Genomic DNA, 27,891 nt, shown 5'->3' on the forward strand with positions numbered 1-27,891 from the left:
CACAAGGCATGGAAACGCAGAAGGGACGTGAAAACTATGGATTAATTGCTGGTGCCAAAAGAAACAGAAAAATCAAGTCGGTGTGGAGGTTGTTTTTGGTCTGTAGGTCTCGTCACGAGAGCCTTATTCAGTAGAGAAGGTCTATGATTGGCCATGTGGAAAAACGCTATAAAGGTTTTCTGAATGGTTCCCCTCCCTGACAAGCCACATTGTTGGAGAGCTACAAAGGCCCACCTGCCTTACAAAGGAGGAGAGAAGCCGGGACAAGGCGACGTCGAGGGGGTCAGGACGGGTCAGACAGGTCATTGTACGTGGAGCATCTCTCACTGGGAAACGGGGACGGCAGGTGCAATGGGACGGAAGGTTTCCCAAATTAGTGAAGTCCTAAGGTCAGAGGTCATGCACTAAGCAGCCATGTCTGGAGTTTCCATGCGCTCCTGAATGATATTTGTTTGAGCTTTTACGCCCCGGTGTTTACTTCTTATCCAAACCTGAATTTGAGCAACACATACTACCTGGTGCAAATGTAATTTCCCTGCCAAAAATAATTTTAAAGTGCTATTTTTATGTCAATAACACTGTGTTTGTTATATATTTCTCCCATCATACACTTGTCCAATGTTCAATATGATCATACTGCACTAAAATAGTTAATATTATACCTATAGCTGATTTCCTATTGTGAAAGGTTTTACACAGCACATTAATTCACCAAAACTGATGAATTTTCATTCATTTTTATTTCCTTTTTTTACATCCTTGAAGGATGGATTTACCAAAATTATCAACATATATAGAGACAAAAACATTTGGATAGACTCACAATTTTATAATGGACTGCAAAATATAAAGATTTTTTTTGCATCATTTCATAAAATGCCACTGGTATACAAATACACTGTGTATTTAACAGTGAACAAAACATATACGTGTATATCCATTGAAATTTATGGGAAAAAAAAACCCTGCACCAAAAAACAAAACAAAAATAAACAAACAAAACCCTGCTATGGCATTCAAAAATGGTAGGAAAATGAAAGAATATTTCTTTCTCTTTTAAAACACATTTACACAGGAATTCATTATCCTTGTACTTCAACACTGTAAACATTATTTAAAGACAGAGTGTCATTTTTTCTCTTTTCCTATTGTGGACTTTTTCTGTCACTGCTGGTGAAAAACCAGCTGTAGGGGTCAGTGAAGAATTGGCTCGGTCATCTCGGCTCTGGAATCCAAACCTGTGAGTTAAGTCTTACTTTGAAAGGTATCACACATACTACACACATTAAATGCATAAATATTTAACCTCTTATTTAACCTCTATAGTGATTTTATTGTCATTTTAATGGAGTTCAATTTGCAAATGCGAACCGATGCCGTGGGTTCAGTAGTCCACATTTGTTGGAAGCGTGAGTTCTCTGGTGTAGCCGGGGTCTTAATTGCATTGGAGGATCCTCACTACATAGTAATTCATGTGCGTGTCAAATTAAATGGTGGTAAACACTAGAGGTTGCCTTTAGGGTATCAGGACTGGCAATTGAATTTGGCATGCCATCTTCACTAGAAACCTTCTGTCCACTTCACCCTTTTGTTTTACGTAAATCTGCCTGTCATTCGTGTTACAACCACTTCTTTCCGTTCGCGCTACTCGAGACGTATACAAAGTCATATCTGGAGGGATAAATAGAATGTGGTAGGCTATACTCACAGATTATGAATTTAGAAATTATTCATCAGGCATGTTTCATGTTTTTCACACGACTCCAACTTAGATGACATCAAATTAGTTAGAAAAATAATTTGAAAAACAAAAAAACAAAAGTCCACAAAAACAAAAGCCGACATTTGACCATTTTTTTAAGTGCTGTTAGATTACCTTGGGATTATAACAGTGCTAAAACAGCAGCAGGACATGATGCTTGCTGAGGAGTGAATGGCAGTGTACTCAGGACATAGATGAGGGTCCCGAGTGTTAAGAGGAGCAGGTGAAGGTTGGGGGGGGTCCTGCCCCTCTGAGCAGAACAGCAGAGAAACACAAATGTTGCTGAACTCTGCGGAGCCCCTGCGAAACCGCCCACATCTAATGTCCACTAGAGTAAGTTCATAATACTGTGAGACCAGAGAACTGAACAGTCCTGACTGGTGTAAGCTGTGGGTTGGATTCAGTACAGGCGAACAATGTTGGTCGTAGTATGTTTATAGATTCTCAACAATATTTCACATATTGACCAGAAATGTTCAATCAGCTGAAAATAAGTTCATGGACATTTTTACTGCATCACAAAGCCAGACCCTTTAACTTGTATGTTAACAAAATATACACCGGATGGCAGCCGTTAAAACTACCCATGGAGGTTAGTTTGTGCTAATGTAAACATTTGGATCTTTTAAAGTAAAATATAGGCTATGTTACCTTACCAACATTTTGAGAAATATATAAAATCAACACTGCCTGAATTACTATATTATGGTCAGAAAGAAGTACTTTTGTGGTTTGTTAACAGCCGAAATCACAAATGATCTAAAGAAAAATTGTGACCATACTGATGGTTTGATGGTGGTCGATGAGAAATTTTCGAATGCAGTCAAACTGTCCTCCAGCTGGCCGAGTCATCCCTGATCATCCAAACCCCTCACATCTGTTCAATATTTATTGTCAAGTTGACATTCAGTGCTTCACTCTTTTTTTAAAAATACGACCCAAGTCAGGTGGGACTGCAAACAGCAGTAGTACTAAAACTGTCTCTGATTTTAGAAGTTGGCCCCTTCTTCAGAATTAGGATAGGATAATGTTTTTTTTTTCCCTTTTAGGAAATTGGTCAAACATAAACGTGGCGAAACGCCAAAATCTCAGTATCTGTCATATCTTAAAATGGTGTCTGAAAGCAAAAATTCGAACAAAGAAATGCATTGAAAACCCCTTTTGATAACGTACCTGCACATGCCATGTATCATTACGAAACAATCCAATAAATACAGAAATTATTGCACAGTAGAAAGGCTCCATGGGTTTCTAATGGACCGCTCCTCTGTTGGTCAGTGGGAATGGCTACAGGACTTTTTCAACCTGTCCACACACATATACTAACGTCCTTATTTCTCAGGTGGCAGTTTGTTTTCACTAGGAAAAAAAAACAGAAACAAAAAATGAAAAAATTATTCAAAAATTAAAAAAAGAGGGGAAAAAAAAACCTCAGATAAGTCAGAATTATCCAAACGATTATCCAGCCCGAGCCCGTCGTACAGTCAGAAGGCGACGGCTCAGCCTCGGTCGGCCTGCTCGAGTTTGACCTCGTTGCTCATCAAGTGTTCTCCGTGCCACTTCTTCATGTGTTTTTCCAGGGTGCTGTACACACTGAAGGGCATGTGACAGATGTCGCAGCGGTACACCTCCTTACCGAACTGCCCGTGGGTCTTCATGTGACGGGTGAGCTTGCTGCTCTGGGCGCAGGCGTAGCTGCACAGGTCGCACTTGTAGGGCCGCTCGCCCGTGTGGCTACGCCTGTGCACCGTCAGGTTGCTGCAGTTCTTGAACACCTTCCCGCAGTACTCGCACGTGTCGCTCCGACGTCCCTCCTTGGAGCCCGGCGGCCTCCCCGGGCCCGGGCCCCGCAGCTGGAGGTGGGGCGTGCTGCTGCCGCTCCGCCCCTCGGGCAGCTCGCCGGGCGGCGTGGAGAAGCGCAGGCTGCCCGTCTCGGAGGAGGAGTGCTCGGAGGAGGTGCCGAAAGGCGACTGGCGGGAGTCGCTGAAGCTGAGGAAGGGCTCCCTGATGAAGTGGCGCGAGGCGGCGTAGCCGGCCAGCAGCTGGGAGTACACGTTCTCGGAGGAGATCAGGGGCATGGGGGCCAGCTCCAGGTCCTTCTCCACCTTGATCCTCTTGGACGAGGAGCCAGATAGGCTGGGGCTGGAGATGGGCGTGGGCTTCTGCTGGAACAGTCCCCCCACGGGGTCTTCGGGGCCGCAGCCCCGGCCGTTCACCATGGGCCGGCCCTCGGGGCCCTTCTCCCTGCCGGACGGGTCGCCCCTCCGTTCCTCATGTGCCCTGGCGCCCAGAGGCACTCTCAGGTGATTGTCGAGGCTGTTGTATTGGCTCACGGCCACTCTGTCGGCGGCGAAGGCTTTCTCGCTCAGAGAGGCCCGCGAGTCGCCCTCCCTGTTCCTGCTCAGCTCCGAGTCCATGCTGAGGTTGGACTCCGGCCTGCTGCTGCCGCCGCCGTTCTGCTGCTCTTCCTCTTCCTCCTCTTCCTCCTCCTCTTCCTCTTCCTCCTCTTCCTCCTCGTCTTCGTCCTCGTCGTGCCCCCCGGGCACCCCGTCGCCCTCTCCGCCCTTCGCCTCCTCGCCAGTCGAGTCTCGGCCGCACCGCTCCGGGGAGCTGCCCATGGAGCCGGGCTTGTGCATGTGGGTCTTCATGTGTCGTTTGAGCTTGCTGGCCTGGGAGCAGGCGTGCTCACACAGGTGGCACTTGTACGGCCGCTCCCCGGTGTGGCTGCGACGGTGCACGATCAGGTTGCTCTGGAACTTGAAGGTCTTGCCGCAGAACTCGCAGGCCTTGACCTTGCCCGTCTGGCTGGAGGGCGGCGAGGGACCGCCCCTGGGCGGGGCCGGCGGCACCTGTTGGGGCGCGGTCAGGAACGCCGGGGGCTTGGAGCCGGGCTGGAAGAGGGTGGGGCTGAGGAGCCTGTGCATGGGCGGCACGCGATTGGGCGAGAGGGGAGGCGTGGGCCCGCCGTTGTTGTTGTTGCCGGCCAGTTCGCGGAGGCGTCGAGAAAAGTCCATGGATGGAGGCTCGATGGGTATGGGCGCTAGCCGCATGACCCGCTCGAACGCGCTGGGGTGCTGGGAGAGGAGGCCCATCTCTTCCGGGCCCAGCCGCTCCAGAGGGTGGCGGGGTGGAGGCGGCGGACTCACGAACGGAGGCGTGGTGGGCAGACGGGTCTCCATGTAACCGGTGGGCGGGGGCTCGCGCAGCAACGGGGCAGCCATGCGGAGCAGGTGGAAGGGGTTGGTGCCGTCCCCCAGGAAGCTGGCGAGGGGCGATCGGGGCAGGGTGTCCGCCCCCAGCGGCGGAGGTAGCGCCATGCGGGGCGTGAGGGAGCAGCTGGACGGGTGGTTGTCCAGGTAGATGCGGATGCCGTGGGTGTTCTGGGCGTGCTGCAGCAGGAACCAGGCGCTGGTGAACGTCTGCTTGCACGTGGTGCAGATGTAGCTGGACGGCTCGTCTTTCCCTGGAGGACACAAAAGGAACGCGGGTTGAATGAACACGTGCACATTAGCGCTTAGCTCCTACGGCCAGCTCAGATAGCGCGCTTTAATGGATTTTCATGTCATTGCTGCATCTGTTTGTTCGTGGTGATGGCTTTGGATGTAATCAAAGGGAAGAGTACTCTATGATGAGGTTCATGGATCATTTCCCTTTAAAAATTAAACGGGCAACATGTGAGCGGCGTCTCACCGCGCTCTGGTGACAGCCATTTCACGAGACAAAATGAAAATTACAGTACTGTAAGGAGGAGCCGGTACCCTGATCCTCTGCCAGGTTAGCAGAGGCCAGGCACCACCTGCTGTTAGCTACAGCCCCAGCAGAGAGACGATCTGCCCCTACACGACCGTGTGGAGATCAGGGAACTGGAGGGTGGAGGCCCTCCCGAAGATTCCCTGTCGGCTGGAGTCTTATGCAGATGGCAGGTACAGCCCCGGGGCCACAACGCATTATGCTAATGCTAACGTCAGGCAGGCTTTAATATACAACTCCATTCACGCACACACACACACACATGCACATTTGCTATTTCCATATGGAGATAAGTATGTGGCAAAGGCACGAGAGCGAGAAGACGGAGAGATGGAGGGAGAGAACGAGGGTGGTAGTGATAGATTCGTTTCAGCCCGAACTCATTACAGCCGCTAACACGATCATCTGTACGCAACGTACGGAGCACAGACTCGTTTGAAACGATACATAGGTTCGTACGGTTTGGGCATCTCAAGATCTAAAGGCCTGCCACTCTGAGGACATTCACGGTGGGAAAACATTATTTTAAAAGATTATTCTAGATTTCAAATTAAAGACGCTGCAAAAAAAAAACCCACATTACAAATGCAGTGCCATATTTGTCGACTGTAATGAAATTTCGGTAGATTTATCAGCGAGCGCAACGTGCTTCTCCACACCTAAGAGAATCTGTACGGATGAAACGCCCTCCTGTATCCAAGCGGTAAACATCATATTTTGGTGGAAAATTCCAGCTTCCGAAATCATCGCAGTGCGGTTCGGGATTGCAGCTTCTGTTCAGAAACTGAAGACTTCATTAAATGTACGCGGAAAGCCCCCCTACAGAAGGTCTCCGGGGCTTCGACCGGAGGGGGCGTGTGGGGGGCGCTGCTAACGGGTGTGTGATGTCATCTCCCCCAGCCTGACGGAGGTCGGGGGAGAGTGTGTGGCACGCAGACTCCAGCTGGTGCCACTCTGCTGGGGAGCAGGACAAAGGCCAACGGGTCCAGCGCTTTTGTTTGGTTTGGCCGGCTTTCACGCGTACGGCTGTAGGAGATGGAGCTCGGGGGTGGGGGTGGGGGGTGGGGACGGGGTGGTGTGTGTGTGTGTCGGAGGTGTGGGGGCGTAGGTGGGTTAGGCAGGAGGTGGGTGTGCTTAAGACTTAAATACAAACGTCTTGCTCTTTTCCCTACTCGGTGCACACGGAACAGAGCTCAGCGCCAGAGTGTGTGTTAAATCAGGAGTGGACATGATCCATGTCCCCCCTGAGTGCCAGTGACGCCTCGTCAAGATCACACATTCCTCCAGTGGCTGCTCAGAGCCCAACGGGATTATTCTAAATAGAGAGAAGAGGGAGATGGCAGAGAGAGAGATAGAGAGGGGGAGTGAGGAGAGAGAAGAGTGGCTGAGAGTGTGTATGTGTGGAGATGCACGTGTGCGTGTGTGCGTGTGTGTGTGTGTGTGTTTGTCTTTATGAGTGTGCACCCCTACTCTGCCATAAATGTGCGCTCAAGCTCTGGCAATTTGCATCTTATCACATCTTACAGAAAGTGCCATATGTTGCCAGAGAAGCGTGTCAGCTAACAGACAGGCAGGCCTAATGACGACCAAAGACAAATTTCATCAACTTTCAAAACAAGCTTGAGAGAGAGAGGCAGAGAGAGAGAGAAAGAGAGACGTGGAGAGAGAGAGAAACCCATCATGAATAAGTTAAAATATGCTAATGACCCATCAGAGAGCCATGTCTTGCGACGGCAGCATGTGTGGTGTGATCGTGTGAAATTACCCATCAGCCACCTCAGGATCACAAATCTCCATCTGATCACGGCCCATTGGCTCCCGCTGCCCGGGCGCCCCGCGCGGTGCGGGAGAGGCCCGCCGAGGCCCGTGTCACGCCGTCGCGATCCAGCCAATAAAAGCGCTCATTAAGGAATCATCGCCACTCACTCTCTGATTCAATTTGCGGCAATTACGGCAGTCCGGGATGGCAAAACCAGGCACCGCAGGCTACACAGGTCAACTAGCAGTTAGCGGAGTGCCATCTCTCCTCTGACTGTATCTGCATTGAGAGCCTAATGGCCTTATCCCCCCACCCCCCCGAACACACACACACACACACACACACACACACACACTTACATAAATATTGCAGGGATTACAGGTTAAATAGCTAAATTGAGTCCGGGCTGTTACATTACATGCAAGGCTGTGTGACGTTCCTGTGAGCTGAGCTTTCAGCATTAAACGGTGAGGAGGGGCTGTCTGCCTGTCACTGTGTGTGTGTGTGTGTGTGTGTGTGTGTGTGTGTGTGTGTGTGCATGTGTGTGTGTGTGTGTGCGTGCGCGCACGATTAATGACGCATGTGTATGTGTCGGAGGTGGTCTGACGCTAAAGTTCTCCGCCCTCCTGGGTTTGGTATTACAAAACCACACAGCCAATTAAACCCTCCTCAGAGAGCCCTGTTTCAGGGTTTAGCTTCCATTTAAAATGGAGATATTTCACCCTTTCGGGGCGATTAGCTCGCCCGCAACGGCAGTGGCGGAGGCGAAAGAGGGAGGCTTGATATTTAATTATCTCCGGGAGAGTCTGACAGCCTCGCTCTTCTGTGGGCTCCTCAGAGAGAGGGGGACACCGCGGCTCAAGGGGAGGCAGATTCTAACATCAGCGAGTCCCCGCGTCGGCTGATCTGAGCAGGACAGAATGGCGTCCCGGCAATGTCACCATGTCGAAGGAGACACTGTAGTGGGGGAAAGAGAGAGAGAGAGAGAGAGAGAGAGAGAGAGAATGCCTGGCATTGCTAGAGCGCCGGCTACTGTAAGCGGCACATTCCTAGCAGCGGGGGGGACTCTGGAGCACGGGATTTGCATAGAGAACAAAGGAAACGGTGGTGATGCCACCGGGACCCTGACACCCCCGCCGCTACACCCCCCACCCCACCCTCCGCCCTCCGCCTACCCCAGCAGCACCCACGCCCCCTCTGTGCACCTGTCACCGGCTGGCTGACACCTGGCACGGCGCCCGCGTGCCCCCCGCATTAGCATGGCTGTGATCTGCGGCTCCCAGAGGCCCGCGGGGCCCCACCTCGCATCGCTGATGTCTTGTTTGCGATGATGGCGGCTAATCAAGAGGCCAGACTGCCATGCAAATCACATGTGCGCGCGCACACACATACACACACGAACACAAAAACGCACACACACTCTCGTGTACAGGGTGCACTGCTGCCGTCTTCAACACACACCAGGATGCATGTGTAAGTGTGTGTGCCTGGATGTTGGTGTGAGTGTGTGTGTGTGTGTGTGTGTGTGTGTGTGTGTGTGTGTGTGTGTGTGTGTGTGTGTGTGTGTGTGTGTGTGTGTGTGTGTGTGTGTGTGTGTGTGTGTGTGTGTGTAAGAGTCTGACAGGATGAGGAACAAACCAAGTAAATAAATAGAAAATCCCCCCTAAACACCTTTGGTCAGGGCCCAATATCTCCAACTAAACTTCATAGGCTAATGATAACACATTTGCTAGTGTCTGTGAGTGTGTGGGAGTGTGTAGGTGCACACATGCTTGGGTGTGTGTGTGTGTGTGTGTGTGTGTGTGTGTGTGTGTGTATGTGTTTGAGTGGCTGGGTGTGTGAGAGTTTTCATTAGTTTTCTAAAGGAAAATGAATTTCACAAGAACAGTAGATCAGATAGCAGCTAATTTTCTAATTTTTTTAGCATCAGTTTTTTTTTATGGTATCACCATAACACTTTATGTGTAATTATTTCTGCCTTACATCATTACAGTGGGTCTCTCAGCTCTCTGATCACCCAGGCATTCAATCAGCCAGGGGCAGCGCTCTGCTCCTCTGTGCAGTAACAGGAAGAGACAGCTTTATTAGAAAAGGCAGCCGATCTGAACGCAACAGTGGAAAAAGTGTGTAGAGCAACTAAGCCACTCTGAATGGTGGCAGAACTATGGGAGTGACACACACACACACACACACACACACACACACATTTTGCTGTCTCCATTGTAACTGTAAGCAGCAGTGTTACTGTAAGTGTGTCTACATCTGCCCACATCTGCAGGAGAGATATGGCAGTATACCTTTAAAGAAAGAGATCGCTGCTATTCCCTGACATGTCTGCATCCAAGCACACACACACACACACACACACACACGCACGCACCCAGACACAGACAGACAAACCCATATAAGATGCACGCCCGGACACTTCTCTCAGCTCAGCTGCACAGCACAAAAGCCCCTCAGACATTGATCTGCGGAGCCGTTTGGCCGGAGGCCCACACCTCAGCAGGTGGTGCGTGTAAGCCAGCTCAGCAAGCCGCGGAGAGCAGGCCCGCGCATCCCTCCACACCTCCACCGGCCCCGCGGGTCAGCACAACCGCCCAGGCCAGACCTCCAGAGCAGACCTCCAGAGCAGACCTCCAGAGCAGATCAGTGCAGCCGGCAGACACACACCCAGGTCGAGAGGCCCGCCACCATCAGTGAGATCGAAAGGAGAAAGAGAGAGAGAGAGTAAGAGAGGGAGGGAGAGAGTGAGTGAGAGAGAGAGAGAGAGAGAGAGAGGCGTCCTCTGGCAGAGACAGAAGCAGACAGTGAAAAATAACTGGAAAGACTTCTCTGTCAATAAGAGCTATGAGTCTTGGCCTGACCCTCACCGCAAGAGAGAGAGTGAGGGAGAGTGTGTGTTTGTGAGAGGGAGTGTGAGAGTGAGAGTGCGTCTGCGTGTGTGTGTATGAGAGAGAGTGCATTAGCTAAGCTTTTTGTGGCATTGCAGCAGACCTGAATCATGGTTCGGGCACGGGCCCCAGTATGTGTCGCTGTGCTAAGACCCAGCTTGGCACGGCCCGCTGGCCGTGAACAGCCCGAGGGGTTTGATGGATGACACTCACGCTTACGGCTGACGCAGATCGCCAAGCATGGAGGAGAGAAAAAAAAAAGGAGGAGAAAGAGAGGGAGTGGGCGACAGAGAGAAAGAGAGGGAGGGAGGGAGAGAGACACTGTAAGAGACTCAGAGTGAGAGATAGAAAAAAGCATGGGAGAGAGGGAATGAGAGAAAATGATAGACACAGTGAGAGAATGATAGACAGAGAGAGAAAGCAGGAGAGAGAGAGAGAGAGAGAGAGAGAGAGAGAGAGAGAGGAATGAGATCAAAGGCAATGTGAGTGCTGCCTCTCCTCAATCTTCCGACGCTAACGGACATCAGGTCTCCCCAACTCCTCCACGGGCGCTAAGAGTCAACTGCTCCACCCATGGCACCCACCCGAGCCGGAGCTCAGCCTGAGTGGTGGTGGCTTCTGCTGTGCCTAACTGGACTGAGATGCTTCTGTCAGGCCCGGAGGGTGGGTGGGTGGGTGTGTGTGTGTGTGTGTGTGTGTGTGTGTGTGGGGGGGGGGGGTTCTGTATCCAGCTTTTCAATTTTGTATTAGGAAGCCGCGGTTTCATGGGCATGCCACGTACATGTGTGTATATTTAGATGTGTATATTGCATATGTCTGTGTGCATGTGTGAGTGTGTGTGAGCCGAAACGCACAGAGAACAGTCCCGTATGTGAAATAATTGCCCCAACATTTTTTTTGGATAACGTGCACCATAATGGTCCCCAGCTGAACACAAGCATCTAGATCCAGTTAAAGGCCATTGTAAAACTCCACAGCCTTCAGCACGCCTTCCAAAACAATCAGGCTGCTATAATCAGGATGTGTGTGTGTGTGTGTGTGTGTGTGTGTGTGTGTGTGTGTGTGTGTGTGTGTGTGTGTGTGTGTGCAGGCTATAAAACGGCTCCTCAGATGCCGCATGGCCCTTATGAAGGCCGGAGCCAGCACACATGCCAGCCACCTTACTGCCATGCCTGCTGGCATCATGCCCTACACTGCCCATATTACAGCAATGTGTGTGTGTGTGTGTGTGTGTGTGTGTGTGTGTGTGTGTGTGTGTGTGTGTGTGTGTGTGTGTGTGTGTGTGTGTGTGCGTGCTCAGTTCAGAACCCATTATAGCAGTTACCTATATACTTGTAGCTTAGCCATGAATGACCACCCACATCAGACATGTAAATATATATACAGTGATAGAGAGAGAGAGAGAGAGAGAGAGAGAGAGAGAGAGACTACATATATGTGTTTGTATTTGTATTTATGTGTGTGTGTCAAGGTAAAACTTAAAACCCTACACATATCTGAAAGGAGGAGAGGAGATGAGTGCGGTGTTATGTAAAAGACAAGAGCAAACACCATCTCGCCACCTTCATGCCAGGCAGGTCTGGGACGGAGCAGACACAGCTCTGTTAGGCCTCTGTCTTCCGCCCCCAATCCGCTCACCGCCCTACTGGCCCGCGGCGAAATAAACAAGAGGAGATTCGCTTTGCCCTTGGCTCTTATCAAGCTGATGCATTTCCACCTTGGCCGGGCTCCCTGCACAGCTTATGCTTAAGGAGGCCCTTTCATCTAGCCAGGGCCTTTAGCGCGCGGGCTGCCGGGCCGTGGCTAACTTGGCTAGCGCGTCAGAACAAGCCCTCGCTGGCAAGGACAGGAATCTGATAAGATCCAGGCTTTATTTCATTTCACAGGGACTTCCAGAGAGACCGAGAGGGCTCGGAGCTGCCAAACTACTGCGCAGACCATAAGCTCCCGGAGGCAGAGCTACAAACCGCGAGGTCCCCGGGTCCCGCGCTGCTGGGCGAGAGGGCCCTGTTCTGTGTGGCGTGCGAACACGCGGTGGTGCGGAGGAGAGCGACGGAAAGAGGTAGGGACAGATGGGAACCGCCTCGGGGGAGGAACGGGCTGGGTTCAATTTCCCACGCGATTTTCTGTAGGGGCGACGCCAGGTAAATTGGCCGCGTTTGAATTTTTCAGCGGGCGGAGATCACAACGTCCGCGTGTCAGCCTCGGAGAAACCTGTGTGGTGTTTCTGTTTTTACAGCGGAAACCAGATCTATGGCAGAGAGAGAGAGAGAGAGAGAGAGAGAGAGAGAGAGAGAGAGAGAGAGAGAGAACGCATAGTCCAGCAACGGCAAGCGTTCGACATCGATCACATCAAAACGTATCAGATGTTAATGTTCTAGTGCTCATTTTGAGCGGGAAAGACAGAAGAAAAAAAAATGCAGATTGTAAAACCTATGAGAAGGTTTTGAAGCCCACTTCAGGTTTTTATGGTACCACCCAGACTGTGTCTACACAACATGACAATAATGGTGGAGGTCAAAGCCACGGTAACCAGAGCCATGGGTCTATGTAATAACGCTGAAGGCTGTGCAGCTCTTTACTGCTGAGTTAAAGCTGAGTGAGGAGATCACACTGACGTTCACACCGAGAGTGACTGGAGGTGGTAATTGGGAGGGGGTGTGGTTGGTGGTGGGAGGAATTATTTGAGAGATGAAGCTTGGAAAGGGTGTTTAAAGGTGGTGTTTGGAAAGGGTGTTTAAAGGTGGTGTTTGGAAAGGGTGTTTAAAGGTGGTGTTTGGAGAGGGTGTTTAAAGGTGGTGTTTGGAAGGGGTGTTTGGGGGTGGGGGTTGGAAGGTGGTGTTTGGGGGTGGGGGTTGGAAGGTGGTGTTTGGGGTGGTGTTTGGGGGTGGGGGTTGGAAGGTGGTGTTTGGGGTGGTGTTTGGGGGTGGGGGTTGGAAGGTGGTGTTTGGGGGTGGGGGTTGGAAGGTGGTGTTTGGGGTGGTGTTTGGGGTGGGGGTTGGAAGGTGGTGTTTGGGGGTGGGGGTTGGAAGGTGGTGTTTGGGGGTGGGGGTTGGAAGGTGGTGTTTGGGGTGGTGTTTGGGGGTGGGGGTTGGAAGGTGGTGTTTGGGGTGGTGTTTGGGGGTGGGGGTTGGAAGGTGGTGTTTGGGGGTGGGGGTTGGAAGGTGGTGTTTGGGGGTGGGGGTTGGAAGGTGGTGTTTGGGGTGGTGTTTGGGGGTGGGGGTTGGAAGGTGGTGTTTGGGGGTGGGGGTTGGAAGGTGGTGTTTGGGGTGGTGTTTGGGGGTGGGGGTTGGAAGGTGGTGTTTGGGGTGGTGTTTGGGGGTGGGGGTTGGAAGGTGGTGTTTGGGGTGGTGTTTGGGGGTGGGGGTTGGAAGGTGGTGTTTGGGGGTGGGGGTTGGAAGGTGGTGTTTGGGGGTGGGGGTTGGAAGGTGGTGTTTGGGGTGGTGTTTGGGGGTGGGGGTTGGAAGGTGGTGTTTGGGGGTGGGGGTTGGAAGGTGGTGTTTGGGGTGGTGTTTGGGGGTGGGGGTTGGAAGGTGGTGTTTGGGGTGGTGTTTGGGGGTGGGGGTTGGAAGGTGGTGTTTGGGGTGGTGTTTGGGGGTGGGGGTTGGAAGGTGGTGTTTGGGGTGGTGTTTGGGGGTGGGGTTGGCTAGAGAACAGCTAGATATGAATGCTGCACGACAGGTTTGAGTGTGCCACAGACCTGCGACACGGACAGGAAGAAAAGGATACGGGTGTTTTCACGAGGGGATCAGGGTGTGTGTGTGTGTGTGTGTGTGTGTGTGTGTGTGTGAGGCTTAACTGGCCATGGAGCATGACACTACAGCCAGCTCTCCACACACCTCTCTGTCTCCAAACATCTGCTCACCTACGGAACTCTGCACTCAGAGCTTAAGGCCTTAGTGAAAGGAGCAGAGCGGAGGGGTGGAGAGGGGGATGGAGCAGTGGAAAGAAGAGAGAGAGGGGGAGAGAGTGGGAGAGAGAGAGTATGAGTGAGGGAGGGCCAGAGAGAGGAAGCAGTGAGTAAATATGTATTTATAATTACTATGTAAAACAGGGAAGCATTGTGATGGTACAACGGACCACTACACTGGGACGGGAACGGACCACTACACTGGAACAACAACGGACCACTACACTGGAACAACAACGGACCACTACACTGGAACAACAACGGACCACTACACTGGAACAACAACGGACCACTACACTGGAACAACAACGGACCACTACACTGGGACGGGAACAAAGTGATGCTGTGCTGTAGCTCTTTGCAAATACATGCAACTCACAAAAACCCAAGACCCTGGCAACTTCTGAACATTCAAGAAACAAGTTAGTAGGTCCAAAAAACCCCACCAAAACAAAAGGGCTGGTCTGGAGGTACAGGTTCATCCAACTGTGTGTGTGTGTGTGTGTGTGTGTGTGTGTGTGTGTGTGTGTGTGTGTGTGTGTGTGTGTGTGTGTGTGTGTGTGTGTGTGTGTGTGTGTGTGTGTGTGTGTGGCAGCGATGTGCCATTGTACTGTGCCTCCTCAGAGCAGCTGCAGACAGCAAACTTTTCACTGGACATTAGAGTGGAAATCTGTAAGCAGCACAGCGATGTTTTTAATACCAACAATAATAAGAAGACTTGCGTTCTGTTTTCCAGATTTGTGACAAAGTTGGACTTAGTGCAGCTTCTTTGCGCCATACAAAATTTGCATAGGACGTTAGGCTAGTGGAGAGAGAGAGAAAAAGAGAGAGAGAGAGAGAGAGAGAGAGAGAGAGAAGGGGGGGGGGCGAAAAAGTGAACGGGAGAAAAAGGAAAACATCTGGCAGACACCGTCAGCACATACTGAAATTTAGCAGCGGCGCTTGCAGCCCAAATTAGTGGCAAGTTTTATTCCCTGCTGTGGTAGGAAAAATATCAAATCTGTTGCCATATGACTCCCATAAAGCGGTATGTGGAGCGTTTGATGCCTTCATGTGGGAGACGTTAACTCCTTCCAGGGCTCCGAGTGGGGAGCACATGGAGAGTCGTCCGGCTCCTACAGTTCTCCAGCTTGGGCCCGGCTGACCCCCCGCCGGCCGGCGACTCCCAGCAGCAGCACGCCGTGGGGTGGTCTCCCCTGGCCTGCTTCCCGGGGTGCAGACACCCCCGGAGAGTCTGCACCTCTGGTCTCCGTGGCCCCACGGGGGGCCCGCAGCACACGGGGCCCGCGGGGCCTCGGGGACGCATCGGCGTTCTTGTGGCTTTAGGGTTTGGTTCTGCGGGAGTACCGGAGCTCAGGTATGATTTATTCAGCATTAAACAGTAGGGCGCATTCGCGCATTGTTCTAACCACACGGAGAGCCGCACATTGTGTCACGCAGGAAGCATTTGCATGATGGGTTTGCGTATAGGGTCAGGGAGATTTGAGCTGCATACAAAGCTGGTTTTAAAATGTCTCTGCACAAATCTTTGCAGCCGGTCCTGTACAAGACACGGAGGAAATGTGATTAACTCACCCATACGCGCCATATGACACTGCATGAGAAGATGGCTTTCATACCCGCTAACCACCTCTGTCACACACAGAGCACCTTCATCACACACACACACACACACACACATAGATACACACACATGCACACACAAAAATGTGCACATGTGCACATGCATGCACACGCGCCCTCACACGTGAGCGCACACACACAAACTGCCACTGTAACCTCTAATCACAACCCCAAAGGCTGGACATCAAATGCAGCGAAGTTGAAAACAGATGATCAGAGGTAATTAACGCAGTTTCATATGCAAATTTAATTAATGCAAAACTACAAAGTCATTATGCAAATGAAGTTTTCCTTGAGCCTCTGTGCAAATATTCATCACTTGGAACAGGGATCAGTCTTGCCATCTTTCGAAAATCTCCTCTCCCTCCTTCTCTCTCTCTCTCCCTCTCTCTCTCTCTCTCTCTCTCTCTCACTCTCTCCTCTCTCTCTCTCCTCTTCTTCACACATGCACACACATACAAACACCCACATTCACAAGCACACCATTCTCTTCAGGGACAACATATAAATGCGAGTTATTTTAAACTTCAAAAAAAATTTTTTTTTTAATTTTTTATTTATTTTTTTCTTGGCACCACACCAGGCTCTTGCTATCAGAGAAGGCAGCTGAGAGACTAGCTGAGATGATTTGGCAATGAAGCGAGACAATGAGACTGTTAGACTGGGACCATATGAATATGCATGACACTGATTACTTTCCATGATTAAAGACTACTCTAATATTTAAATGAGAGCATGCTCGGTGATTAGACGAACATTGGAAAGGACAAGTGCGAGCGGATGTACAGTCGCTTCTGTGGATAGCAAACGATCCACCGTGCAGGCTACAACATGCGTGCAGCGTATATGTATCCTATGCAATTTTGCAAATGAGTTCAAATGAAAGCATTTGCATATCATTAGTGGCGCGGAGCTAGACAAGAGGGCCGAGAAAGGCAGGCAGCACTTATATATGTCAGCCACAGAGCAAACAGGCTTCGACTCTACAGGTACACCCTTACGACTTTATCCTGTTTACAGCACTGCATATCCTCCGGTAGCACTGGCTTGATCGGAAGCACCCCAGCCACAATCTGAGTTGATCTGCTGGTGTTAAGAAAAAAAAAACGAGCGTGCTCTCGGACAGCTCTTGATTCAGGTTTCGAGTGTCTGGAGTCGTCTGTGAGAAACACAAAGCTCCTCGATAGTACCCGTTTCGTAGAAGGTTCAGCGGTTCGTTGAAATAAGGTGACACGACGGTGATTTACGATGGCACAGGCGGGAAGGGGGGGTGGTTCTGTAGTATGCAGTGTGGTAGAGGATCGGTGGCAAGTTGACTCAAATCCATTATGGGAGAGTCACGTAGTCACATCGCTCGAAGGTATAACTGAGAATCGGGATGATGCATGGAGTTTGAAAAAAAATAAAAAATCCTGGCCATTTGAATGAGATCACTGTGATACACAACAGAAGTGCAAATGTCAAACACCTACAGCCACCAATTGGCCCCCGTGAGCGTGCTGAGACCTCATCAATCGCATCCTGGGGCGATTTACTTACTGAGAGACTCTGTAAGCTTTTTTAGATTCGGGAGCATTTGTCTGCGTTAATGCATCTAGCTGCCAAGTTGACAGTCGTGAAATCACGCTAATATTCCACTCCTAAAGCAGCACTCTCGATCCACAGAAGAGTGCAAGCAAAGCATGTGTGTTCAGTGGGGGGTGTTGTGAGATGGACAGCGTCATAACTAGGACACTCCTGAAAAACGCTATGGGAGTGATCTTTCAAGCCGGAGGTCAGGGGTTAACCTCTTCTCCTTTGAGCTAGCGACGTCTGCCATGTGGTCCCCAGAGGCCAGGGCTACCCTCGCACCAGGGTTCCCCCTGGACCAAAACGAGCTGCTCCCCTTTTAGTGCTCTGAACATTCGTGCAAGAGCTTCTGTATTGTGGCCAGCCACTGTCACATGGAGGAAATAAAGACAGACCGAGCAAGTTTTAATGAATCTTAAATAAATTAAACGAGCTTTGTTAAGGAAATTCATACCACAAAGACAAAAAGGCCCATTTAAACTCAAAATCACTGGAAAGGTGGATTGGTGTGTGTGTGTGTGTGTGTGTGTGTGTGTGTGTGTGTGTGTGTGTGTGTGTGTGTGTGTGTGTGTGTGGTAGGGGGGCTAATACTGTGTACCCATCAAACCCAACCCTGTGGCCGTCTGTGTACCTCCTGCCTCTAGGCACCCATAGCACCATATTGTATATAATTAGACCCATTAAATATAATCTAATTTGGCCGGAACTTAAAACGGTTAAGTGGCAATGTAATATGTTGAGAAAAGCTTTAGTGCACTGGAAATATTCAGTTAAACCCTCCAGCACCTCTGTCTCGCCTTTCTAGAGATAACCTTCATTTTGCCTTCAACAAGAAACCTTCATTAAGAAATGTTAAAAATGATACCGCCAGAGAAAATGAGTATAGTCTGAGAGATGTTTACCTAAAGAAAACACTTGAGCGGGAGGACGTAGACTATATTAGCAGCCAGTTAATACGCAGTACAAAAAACACTCATTTGCACTACAGAATAGGAAACTGATGGAGATGATTTCTGAACAATACAGACCTGGTGCTGTAATGTGAGTTCATCATTTATCTCCCAAATGTTAATATCAGGTTGTAGTCTGAGTCTTGCCACAATACACTTGAGCATTGCTGTATGGTTGGTGTGTGTGTGTGTCTGTGTGTGTGTGTGTGTGTGTGTGTGTGTGTGTGTGTGTGTGTGTGGGGAGAGCAGACAGGAGCAAGAGAAACAATGCAACGCGACAAGATGAGATGTGTGTGCACGTGTGTACGTCTGTAGGTGTGTGCAAGACTGGCTGTACGTCAGCTTCTGTGAGGGTGCGTTCATATCCTCTCTGTCACACTAGTCTATACAGGTGTGTGTGCATGCAGGTGGCTGTGTAGAGGCATGGGCAGGTTTGTGCGTGTGTGTGTGTGTGTTTATGTGTGTGTGTGTGAGACAGAGTGTGTACATGCGTGAGCTTCTGCGAGAGTGTTCAGGTCCTCCCTGTCACTAGTCTATGTCTGCATGTGTGTGCATATGTTTATATGAGAGTGTGTGTGTCTGCAGCATGTGCGTCTGTGTGTGTGTGTGTGTGTGTGTGTGTGTGTGTGTGTGTGTGTGTGTGTAGTCCTAGGTTGCTATGCAAGCCACTCTGTTGCTTGGGCTGAAAATGATAAGCATTTAGTCTTGCAGGTACGCTGCTTTCCTAACTCCACTAAGTGGGAAAACTCCTTTATTAATACCTCTCTTATTTCTCAGAGCCATTGAGTTTTAATGAGCTTTCTTAACCCTCTTTCTCATAATAAGCTGCGTTTCCCTCTCATACACGCAGGGTGAGGTTCATGCTGCCTTCTTTTTTTTAACAAAATTGGTTTCAGCTGCCAAAGAGCTCGAGGCTGCTATGAGATGTTTCACTTACATAGAGAGAGTGAAAAAGAGGGAGAGTGAGTTAGTGTGAGTGTGAGTGAGAGAGAGGGAGAGACGGGGAGAGAGAGGGAGAGGGAGAGAGAGAAAAATAGGGAGAGAGAGCATGCCAGTGTGTGCAAGAAAAACAATAAGAGAGAAAGAGAGCAAGAAGAGAGGAGAAAGATAGATATATAGATAGATAGATAGATAGATAGATAGATAGAGAGAGAGAGAGAGAGAGAGAGAGAGAGAGAGAGAGAGAGAGAGAGAGAGAGAGAGAGAGAGAGAGAGAGAGACTTCCAATCATGTGGCAGGTATTAATCCTTCTTGAAGGGCCATGTCAAAAGCAAGCGAAAAAAAATTTTTCAAGGCAGCTCTCGGCGAAGAGCAGGTTAGGAATTTCTGCATGTGTGTATGAGCACGAGTGTGTTCAAGACTGGGCTGTTGGTGTGTAAGTGTATATAGACTCTATCAGTTAACCCCGTGTGTGTGTTTGTGTGAGCGCACTTTTGCGTTCATCCTGCGCGTACGTTTAGCACGTGCATGCGTGCGTGCTGTTAGCAATTTTCGTTCAGTTCCACACACTTCACACACCAAACGTGTCAGACCCTCATCGTCCCTGTAGCGCTTCTCCTGTGCCAAGTCACACCCCCGTTAACCTCCCCACCTCCACCCACCTCCACCCACCTCCACCTTTTGGCAGTGCAGCACCTACCTGTCGGGATGCTCTCCTGCTTGGGGCAGATTCCTCTGGCGGGCGTCAGTCGCTTCTCCTCCTCTTCCTCCCCTGGCGTGACCTGGATCCCGACCTCCACGGGGCGAAGCCTGCGGCCGAGCTCTGTGGGCGGCGACGTGGGAGAGGCGGGGCCGCCCTTGTCCCCAGGCTTGCCGTAGCAGGCGCCCGCACCGCGACACAGCCTCCGTTTGTGCTCTATGAAGGCCAGGATTTCTCCCAGAGGGAAGTTCGTCTGGCACTGGCCACAGGTCAGCAGGTCTCGCTCTCCAGCCCCGCCCACCGAGCTGACCAGGGAGGCTCCCGGAGGATGTTGCTCCGCCCCCATGTCATGGTTGGAATCGGCTGTCAAGGAAACAGAGGCCAGAGTTTAATAGCTGTCAGTCACGGGGCATCGTTAAAGCGCTGCTGTGTTGATATTTTGAATCAAACCCTTTTCGTTGTCACCTTACGTTTTAACAAACCTTTGCGGATTTTGCTTTCTTCGTGGTTTGCTTGATTTGGAGATAATCTGGGATCTCAAATCCTAAAACACCCTTGATGTCCATTTTAGACCCAAATCTCAACTCATAAACAGACCCTGAAACTGACGTGTTTGTGACATACTGTAAACCGTATTGCACAAGTAGCGCCTGTTTATCGCGTGATGTCGTCCCCCACCGTGCACTTTACTTTCTTTACGCAGCGATATCACACACCGCAAAGTGTAAACACCTGCGAACTAGAAACTACAACCAGACAAGGTATGTGTGTACCTGTGTCTGCATATATGTGCATATGTGTGTGTGTGTGTGTGAGAGAGAGAGAGTTGTGCAAAACCACGATCCTGCAGTGTGTCTGTTTCCGGTCTACTTTTATGCATGCCGGACCGGATACAGGAGAGGTGCACATGCACTGTACAAGTAGTGAAAGAGAAGTGGAAAGAGAGCTTTGCTAAAGCCACAGTTAGGGTGCAAGCAGGCTCCCACAGCCACAAGCTGCCTCAGCTGCCGTGTGGCGTAGCACAGGTGCGCCACTGGAAGAGCGATTAAGGATGCTCGAAGACCAACTGTCTGGTGTGAAAATGTGTGTTGCGTCTTGACTAGCGCTTGACTTTTACCAAAATTCCATTGGTTTTTACAACACGGAATACGGTTCCGCCGCCGTTTATTGGCGCGTAAGTCACGACGGGGTTCAAATGAATAATCTCTTATTATTCCCTATAAAACTGACATGGAAAAAGAGGGAGAGTGTGGATGTGGAGATTACAGAGGGCATACAGCAGGCAGCTACCTGTGCAAAAACACAAGCAAGCTACACAAAATACAGATGGTGGAAGTTCTCCATGTCAATCATTCTTCTCATTTACTGTTTAACACCCCCCCCCCCCCATCTCACCTTAACATCATAACACACACTTTGTCTAAAACTGATGGATACACTAGCGTAGGTGAGACACGACAGCAGTTCAATTCGCTCGGCGCATCCGTGGCCGAGATCCCCTTTTGTTTCAGTAGCCCGGCAACAGCTGAAGGTTCCCTTTAAGATGGCGGCCTGAACGCTAGCGGCGGTAGCAGCACCAGCAAACTGACGCAAAACACAGGGCCGGGCCGCCGACCGGCACCTGGCCATCTCTGCTTGGCTCTGGCTGTGAGGTGAGAGAGGCATCAACGTGTTTGTTCATACGGGGTTGAGTAACATTGCCTTAGGAGGAACATAAATGTCATGGAGCTGGCATGGTCCCAAAGGCCACAGGAATGTCGGCATTCGGAGACACCCGCGCCTCCCCCAACAAACGCTCCACGCTGCCATGGGGCAGAGGGGGGGAAATGTAGGAGGAGCTCGGGACTGCAGGTACATTATATGTGAACAGAACAGAAACATGCTAATCAGTGCACTTTGATAAGGCAATCCGATATAATACACTGTAGTGATCAAAATATTTCATACTATGGTACGCTATTGTTACTGCTGGTGTTGCTGGTCATTGGTGGTTATTGGTCACAATAATAAAATATAAAATATTAAAAATGAACCTGAAAACATAACGTACATCAATCTGCTACACAAAAAGCAATCATAATCAAATAAAAACAAAATTAAGTCCACCCACAAGCATTACAAAATCCTTTCAAATCTTTTCAATGAAGCACCACCAAACATATACTATTTTTATCTTAAATGTCTGAACGCATATTTAAGATCACTGATGTATCTGCAGTAAAGCGCCCCGAAACCTACAGTTTGTTTGACAAGCGGTTCAGAGCTTGTTTAAAACCATCGAGAGGAACATGATGAATGCAAATTTAGAAAAACCCTAAATGTTCTAACAACTGAGCATGAAGCTCTCCGGCTACAGAGGAACATCTCCAGAGCCCTGCGCAGCCGAAACTGCCCGACTCTCTCTGGGTTCCTGTAGGCCTGGCAATTAACATGTCAGATGCACTGGGGATTTTTGCCTCTCAGTACAGCTCTGCACATGTTCCTGAAGGTCTACGTGCTCTGGAGGAAGACCTGTCCGTCTCAGCACCACAACAGAAGAATCGAGTCGAATAAACATCGGTGACATCTCACTGAAATCTCTGGAAGTAAGATTATCAATCGACGGTCACGAGGCAGTAATCGCAGCAGGCGCCCCAGTGCACTGTCCTCTTCATGGGAAATTTATAAACAAAAAAATGTAATTAATGATACGCAGCATGATATAAGTAGTGAGTGTGTATTTGGGCTGATGCTATTGGGATGACAAGTATATGGGGTTGTCCATATTATGCGTACATTTTCTACACATGATTTTTGAAAGCTATAATCAGAGGGCAGTACAAATTATGATGGAGTACACACACACACACACACACACACACACACACATTTGTACAATTGCAAAATGCTCCAAAAGACTTATAGCACCCCCTATCAGCTGGAGCTGCACACACTCAGTAAACTCTGAAAAACACTCACGAGGATCTGCAAAACATCCCGTCAAAAAATTCAGAAAATAAATAACCCACACAGCTAAATGTTTCAGCATGCCGTAATGGAGTTGTAGAAAACCATACTGCACACGCGTCACAGAGCTACTGATGGAACGCTGCATAACGTGGGCATGAACCTCGTGCACTTTTGCTTCTCCTCACTAATGATGCTTTTGCGTGTGTCGCATTGTTGATAAAGGGAAGACCTACAAATAAAAACGTTCGTGTCCATCAAACATTCTTTTGGACCCACGAACAGCTGGGTGGCACGTGTCCCAACAGCCCGACTGGTTGAGGGTGATCGAGATGATCGCTTTTTGTCAGTGTGCTGAGTAAAAAAGGTTCTGAGTGTCAAACGCCATGACCGAGAACTCTTATGAAACGCTTCCGAATCCCCCACCGTACGCCAGGAGACGCGGGGGGCCAAAGCGGACAACCCCCTCCTCCGCACTTAAGTGTTCCTGCGTTGACTCACGACACGTGCTCACACAAATGAGAAAGGACAAACAGAGACGTGCTAATTACTGAAAGCAGCTTTCTGTGTGATGATTATATAAAGCTTCATGTGTATTAACGCGGGCCTGTCACACTTCCATGTACGTTTGTAGTTGTAGTAAAACACAGAGGTTATTTCAAGATGAAACCTGTGTGTGTGTGTGTGTGTGTGCATGCATACATGCATGTGTGTGTGTATGTGTGTCTGTACATACGTTCACAGGTTCACAACAGTATGCCCTACATTTATTCTGAGGCACGAAATATGCAGATATTCCAGTTCCCTCATCTTTTTTTCGACTCTTTTCTTTTTTTAATGAATGTGACCTGCAGGGTTCTTCACTGCAGGCTAACATTGTCTGTATTGAGCAACCCTCTCAACTGACATGTCCTGTTCCAAGACCGTTGACTTAGCCAAATGAGGCCATTCAGGTTTTCCCCCAGGTTTGTTTGAGCCCTGAAAGATGTCTCAAGAACCTGCCAGGTGAACCTGGCCTTTCATCTACACTCTTGACTTTATATGACTGGTTTACACGTGATGCACATGAACTTATACACACGCAAGCCCCCCCATAAACACACACACACACACACACACGTTTTTGAGCATGTCTCATTGTCATTATCGTGCTCTAACATTTGTACTCCTGCAACCACCCCCCATAAACACACACACACAGACACACACACACAGAGCCATGCACATACACACAGAGTGGACATGCACATATCACATATTACTGCCATATTTTCACTAATTATTAAGTCCAGCTGCACAACTTAACCTGTCTACATGATCCCAGGTCGACATCCTCTGAGTAGACGCTAACTGTTCAACTTCAACCACACAAACAAAGCTGGAAGGTGATTCACACTTCCATTCTTGAATTCACTCAGAGGTTTGCCCACCCCGTGCGTCGTGAACTGCCCCCTTGCTACCTCGAACACAAAGCAAACACGATACACGACTCACCGAGCATTTCATCTACTGCTCACCTTGACAGAAATTAAGGCCTGCTAATTTGTTTCAAAAATAGCCCATTACAGCCCGCCAAACCTACACTGGCTGCAATATTAGAACTTGCGAGGTCAAATAAAAAGTCGGATATAATGATATAATCTTATCCTTCAACACTTGATGAAAGTGCCACATATTCATTTAGAGTAAATAAATGAAGCTTTATTTAAAGTAACCACCTAGAGTAAACAGTGGCACTGGAAAGAGCTGGCAAGGTTTTAGGGTGCCATCACCAACACTGAAGGTCTAATCAGGGAAGGGTGACATATTCATAACCTCCAAACATATTAATATCTGAATAAATTATATGACTTTACTATAGCAAATAATTTGTGTAAGCATGTTCTATTTAGAAATCTTTTTAAAAATTAGCTTGCTATTAATTGTGCATTAAGAAAAGGGTAAAATTCTGCATCCTGGGGCTTTCATGAATTAGATTGTTTAACACTCTGTTAAGGATTTTATTTTTAGCATTTATTTTTTAACACTTTGTTTAAGGTTCACTTAAGTGCTATACGTTTGAGAAATTAAATTTTAAATCACCGAGATACTAGTCCTGTATGTGTACACGATACAGACCTATATGACCATAATGTTTTATATTTGAGATCATTCAGATCTTCCATAAATGTATTTCTAGAGAACTGGCCGCTTTGAAGTTAATGTCGATAATAACTGGGGTGTAAAATAAATCATGAGTCCCAAACCATGGAGGCGTCGTTCCGTTGCAACAATCCGCTACTTTTCTAATTAAGATAAATGTAGTCAAATGTACGAACTGTTCTGGCCTATTGTTAATTCATCCTCTCGATGTAGTTAAATAAGACGAGGTCATAGCAGACTAATGCGCATAAATCGAATTAACAGACTATATAAGGTGCCATTCAAAATTTATTCATTATGTTACAGATGATAATGGTCAATAATATGCATTCAATCCAACTTTGCACCTTCAGGCCTGGCCTGCCTGTGTGTGTGTGTGTGTGTGTGTGTGTGTGTGTGTGTGTGTGTGTGTGTGTGTGTGTGTGTGTGTGTGTGTGTGTGTGTGTGTGTGTGTGTGTGTCAGAGGGGGGGGTGGTTATAGTTGAGGTCCTACTGGGCCTTGGGGGTCCTGCAGTGTTAGCATTGCTTTATGAGTACGACTTGTTTTTAATATTGCTAATAGTCTATAACTGATGAATTTTAAGCTGATACATCCCAGCAGATTCAAACACGCAAATGAAACCATAGGGCCATCATTTAAGCTTGCGTAATTTACTGGAATTCAGTCATATTTGGTTTCTTGTTGTTAGCAAAAGTTTGTTAATCGGAATCACTTTTTAAAAAATCGATAATTTCCTGCGGTCCGTGTACAATCAGTCCACGCGTCTCCCCGCCACTTAGACTAATTCAATTTACGATTTTATTGAGATTAGAGTTTGTCAGACTTTTAACATCGGATTTGTCAGTTGCGTTTTCTAAATTTAGACACAGTGTGGCATATAAGATGCATTTAAAGATGTTAAAACTGCACCTCTGCGTAAAACGCGTAGGTAAAATAAAAGTCAAGGTATTTGCTCTTTCTCCTTAAACGTAAAGGCCTTTTTAACCAGACTTAAAAAGAATAAACAAATGCAACATTTTAAAGAAATAAAAAGCTCTACTCTCAATCATGTCACGGATTCCCTGAATCAAGTCCTTGAACAAGTCTTTTTAGGTGGTTATGTTAGTGAACCTGTGTGGTCTTGGTCGGTAGGTGAATGTACTCACGCTGTGTGGTGTCCCTCTGCGACAGGGACAAGTGCTGCGGGTTCCCCTGCTTGCGGCGGGACATTGTCCCAGCATTTACAATCGCATCGCACGGACACCTGGACTTGTGTTGGAAATCTGACGAGTCCACGAGGTTCTCTTCCTTCGCTTCTACAAACTTTTCCCCCAAAGTCTGCCTCTGTCCGGATAATGTTCCACTTGCTTTAAAAACGAACTTTCTGGACACGTTGGTCTTTGTAGATAATAACTAGTAGTAGTAGTAGTTGTTGTTGTTGTTTTTGTTGATGATGTTATTGTTGTTGTTGTGGGAGTAGTAGTAGTAGTCGTAGTAAAAGACGTAGTAGAAGTAGATGAAGGACGAGAAAAAGAAATGAAAAAGAAAAACCCTGCACCCCGACTAAAGAATTGGTGAGGGGAAAGTATTCGATCAGTTCTGAACCGGCTAATCGAAGCGAAGAATTTAGTATTTCTGCCGACGCGCCGATTTAAAAAGGTTCCCGTGCTCGACTCGGCGGTGAAGTGGCGCAACGGACGAGGCTGCTTACTCTCCAAATAAAAGTTGGCTAACGCGCTCTTCAGATTAAAACAAACTGTCCTCCGAACATCTCTTTAAAGACGAAGCCTGCTGGCTGTCAAAAGCGACTTTCTTGAAAATCCGAATTCCTTGGAAAGTGGGTTTGACAGGTGATGGGGACCTCGGTGACCATCCTGCGTGCGCACTGGCACCGACGCGCGGACTGGCAGCTCGCTGGCGGTCCCGGAGACGGCGGCTCCTCTCCGGACCAACCCAGGCCGTGTAATCACGTCTCACGTTCGCGTCGGACGGGTCCGGGTTATTTGGGAGGACCCTGCGCGCGTGTGGCACGGCTCGCCTCTGAGGAACGGAATGGAATTCAAGTTCAAGTACGGACGTGACGTTGGGTTCACCATGTGAGAGGCATCATCATCATCATCATCATCATCATCACTAGAAGACAACCGGGACGCTGGGGGCGACTAGTGGCCGTTTGCTCCGCCATCGGGGTGACTGCAGCCTGCCGAGAGGCGCACGGAAGGGAACCCGCATCCCCGCGGCGCGCCGGCAGTGCTGCACATTAAAACCAACGATATTTCAAACTTCCGAGTAAATGCACACCGTTAGGTCAGTGTGATCCTAATTCTTATGATTTCGAATAGGAATGTGTTTTGCACAAAACGCAGATTTATTAAGATTATTAATTTTATTTTTCTTCCCTCGGTTACTTCAGTGCTCTCGTGTTAAGCTACAGAGATTTTCTAGTAAGTGTTGTGGTACCCATACACATTTATCAATAAAACTATCAAAAACCTGTCAAAAAAAGTAACAATGTTTATTTATTTAATGAAATGTTTGGCTGGAAATTGTTATTAATTCTGGCGCTGTTAAAAATTTAACAGCAGGATTCATCGAATTCCCAACGGTATAATTCCTAAAATTCCTTTAAAAAATGGGGGACCACATTATTTTTCCTTAAAATTAAAATGTTTTACTACTTTCTCCTCCTTTTAACTATTCCGTGGGACATTTCCCGTGGCCACAGACCGATCTGATTGTGCCATAAACGCAGCTCTCAGTTCTACGGTTGCACTTGTGCGTACAGTGCTTATCCCAATACAGTAATCCTAAAACCCAGAGTAAAAAGACAACAGTATAAAAATTCAACACTACAAAATGTTGTAATAGCATACTTAGAAATCTAATTGAATGTAATTTAATGTAAGGCGCGTTTTCCCCCAAATGATTACCCTGCCCATGTGGTCAGCTTACTATATCAAAACACTT

General features: G+C 48.6%; 1 protein-coding gene across 1 annotated transcript; it reads right to left on the bottom strand.

The window, feature by feature from the left end:
• Positions 1–721: 721 nt before the first annotated feature.
• On the bottom strand, positions 722–27,161 carry bcl11bb (BCL11 transcription factor B b). The gene is made up of 3 exons (XM_077017816.1): positions 26,091–27,161; positions 19,857–20,219; positions 722–5,225 (listed from the first exon to the last, which is right to left on the bottom strand). The coding sequence occupies exons 1-3, from the start codon at positions 26,152–26,154 to the stop codon at positions 3,262–3,264; spliced, it is 2,391 nt and encodes a 796-aa protein (XP_076873931.1). The 5' UTR covers positions 26,155–27,161; the 3' UTR covers positions 722–3,261.
• Between the last annotated feature and the right edge of the window lie 730 nt (positions 27,162–27,891).

The sequence above is a fragment of the Brachyhypopomus gauderio genome, chromosome 9 (assembly GCF_052324685.1).
Source record: "Brachyhypopomus gauderio isolate BG-103 chromosome 9, BGAUD_0.2, whole genome shotgun sequence".
In the NCBI taxonomy this organism is placed as follows: Eukaryota; Metazoa; Chordata; class Actinopteri; order Gymnotiformes; family Hypopomidae; genus Brachyhypopomus; species Brachyhypopomus gauderio.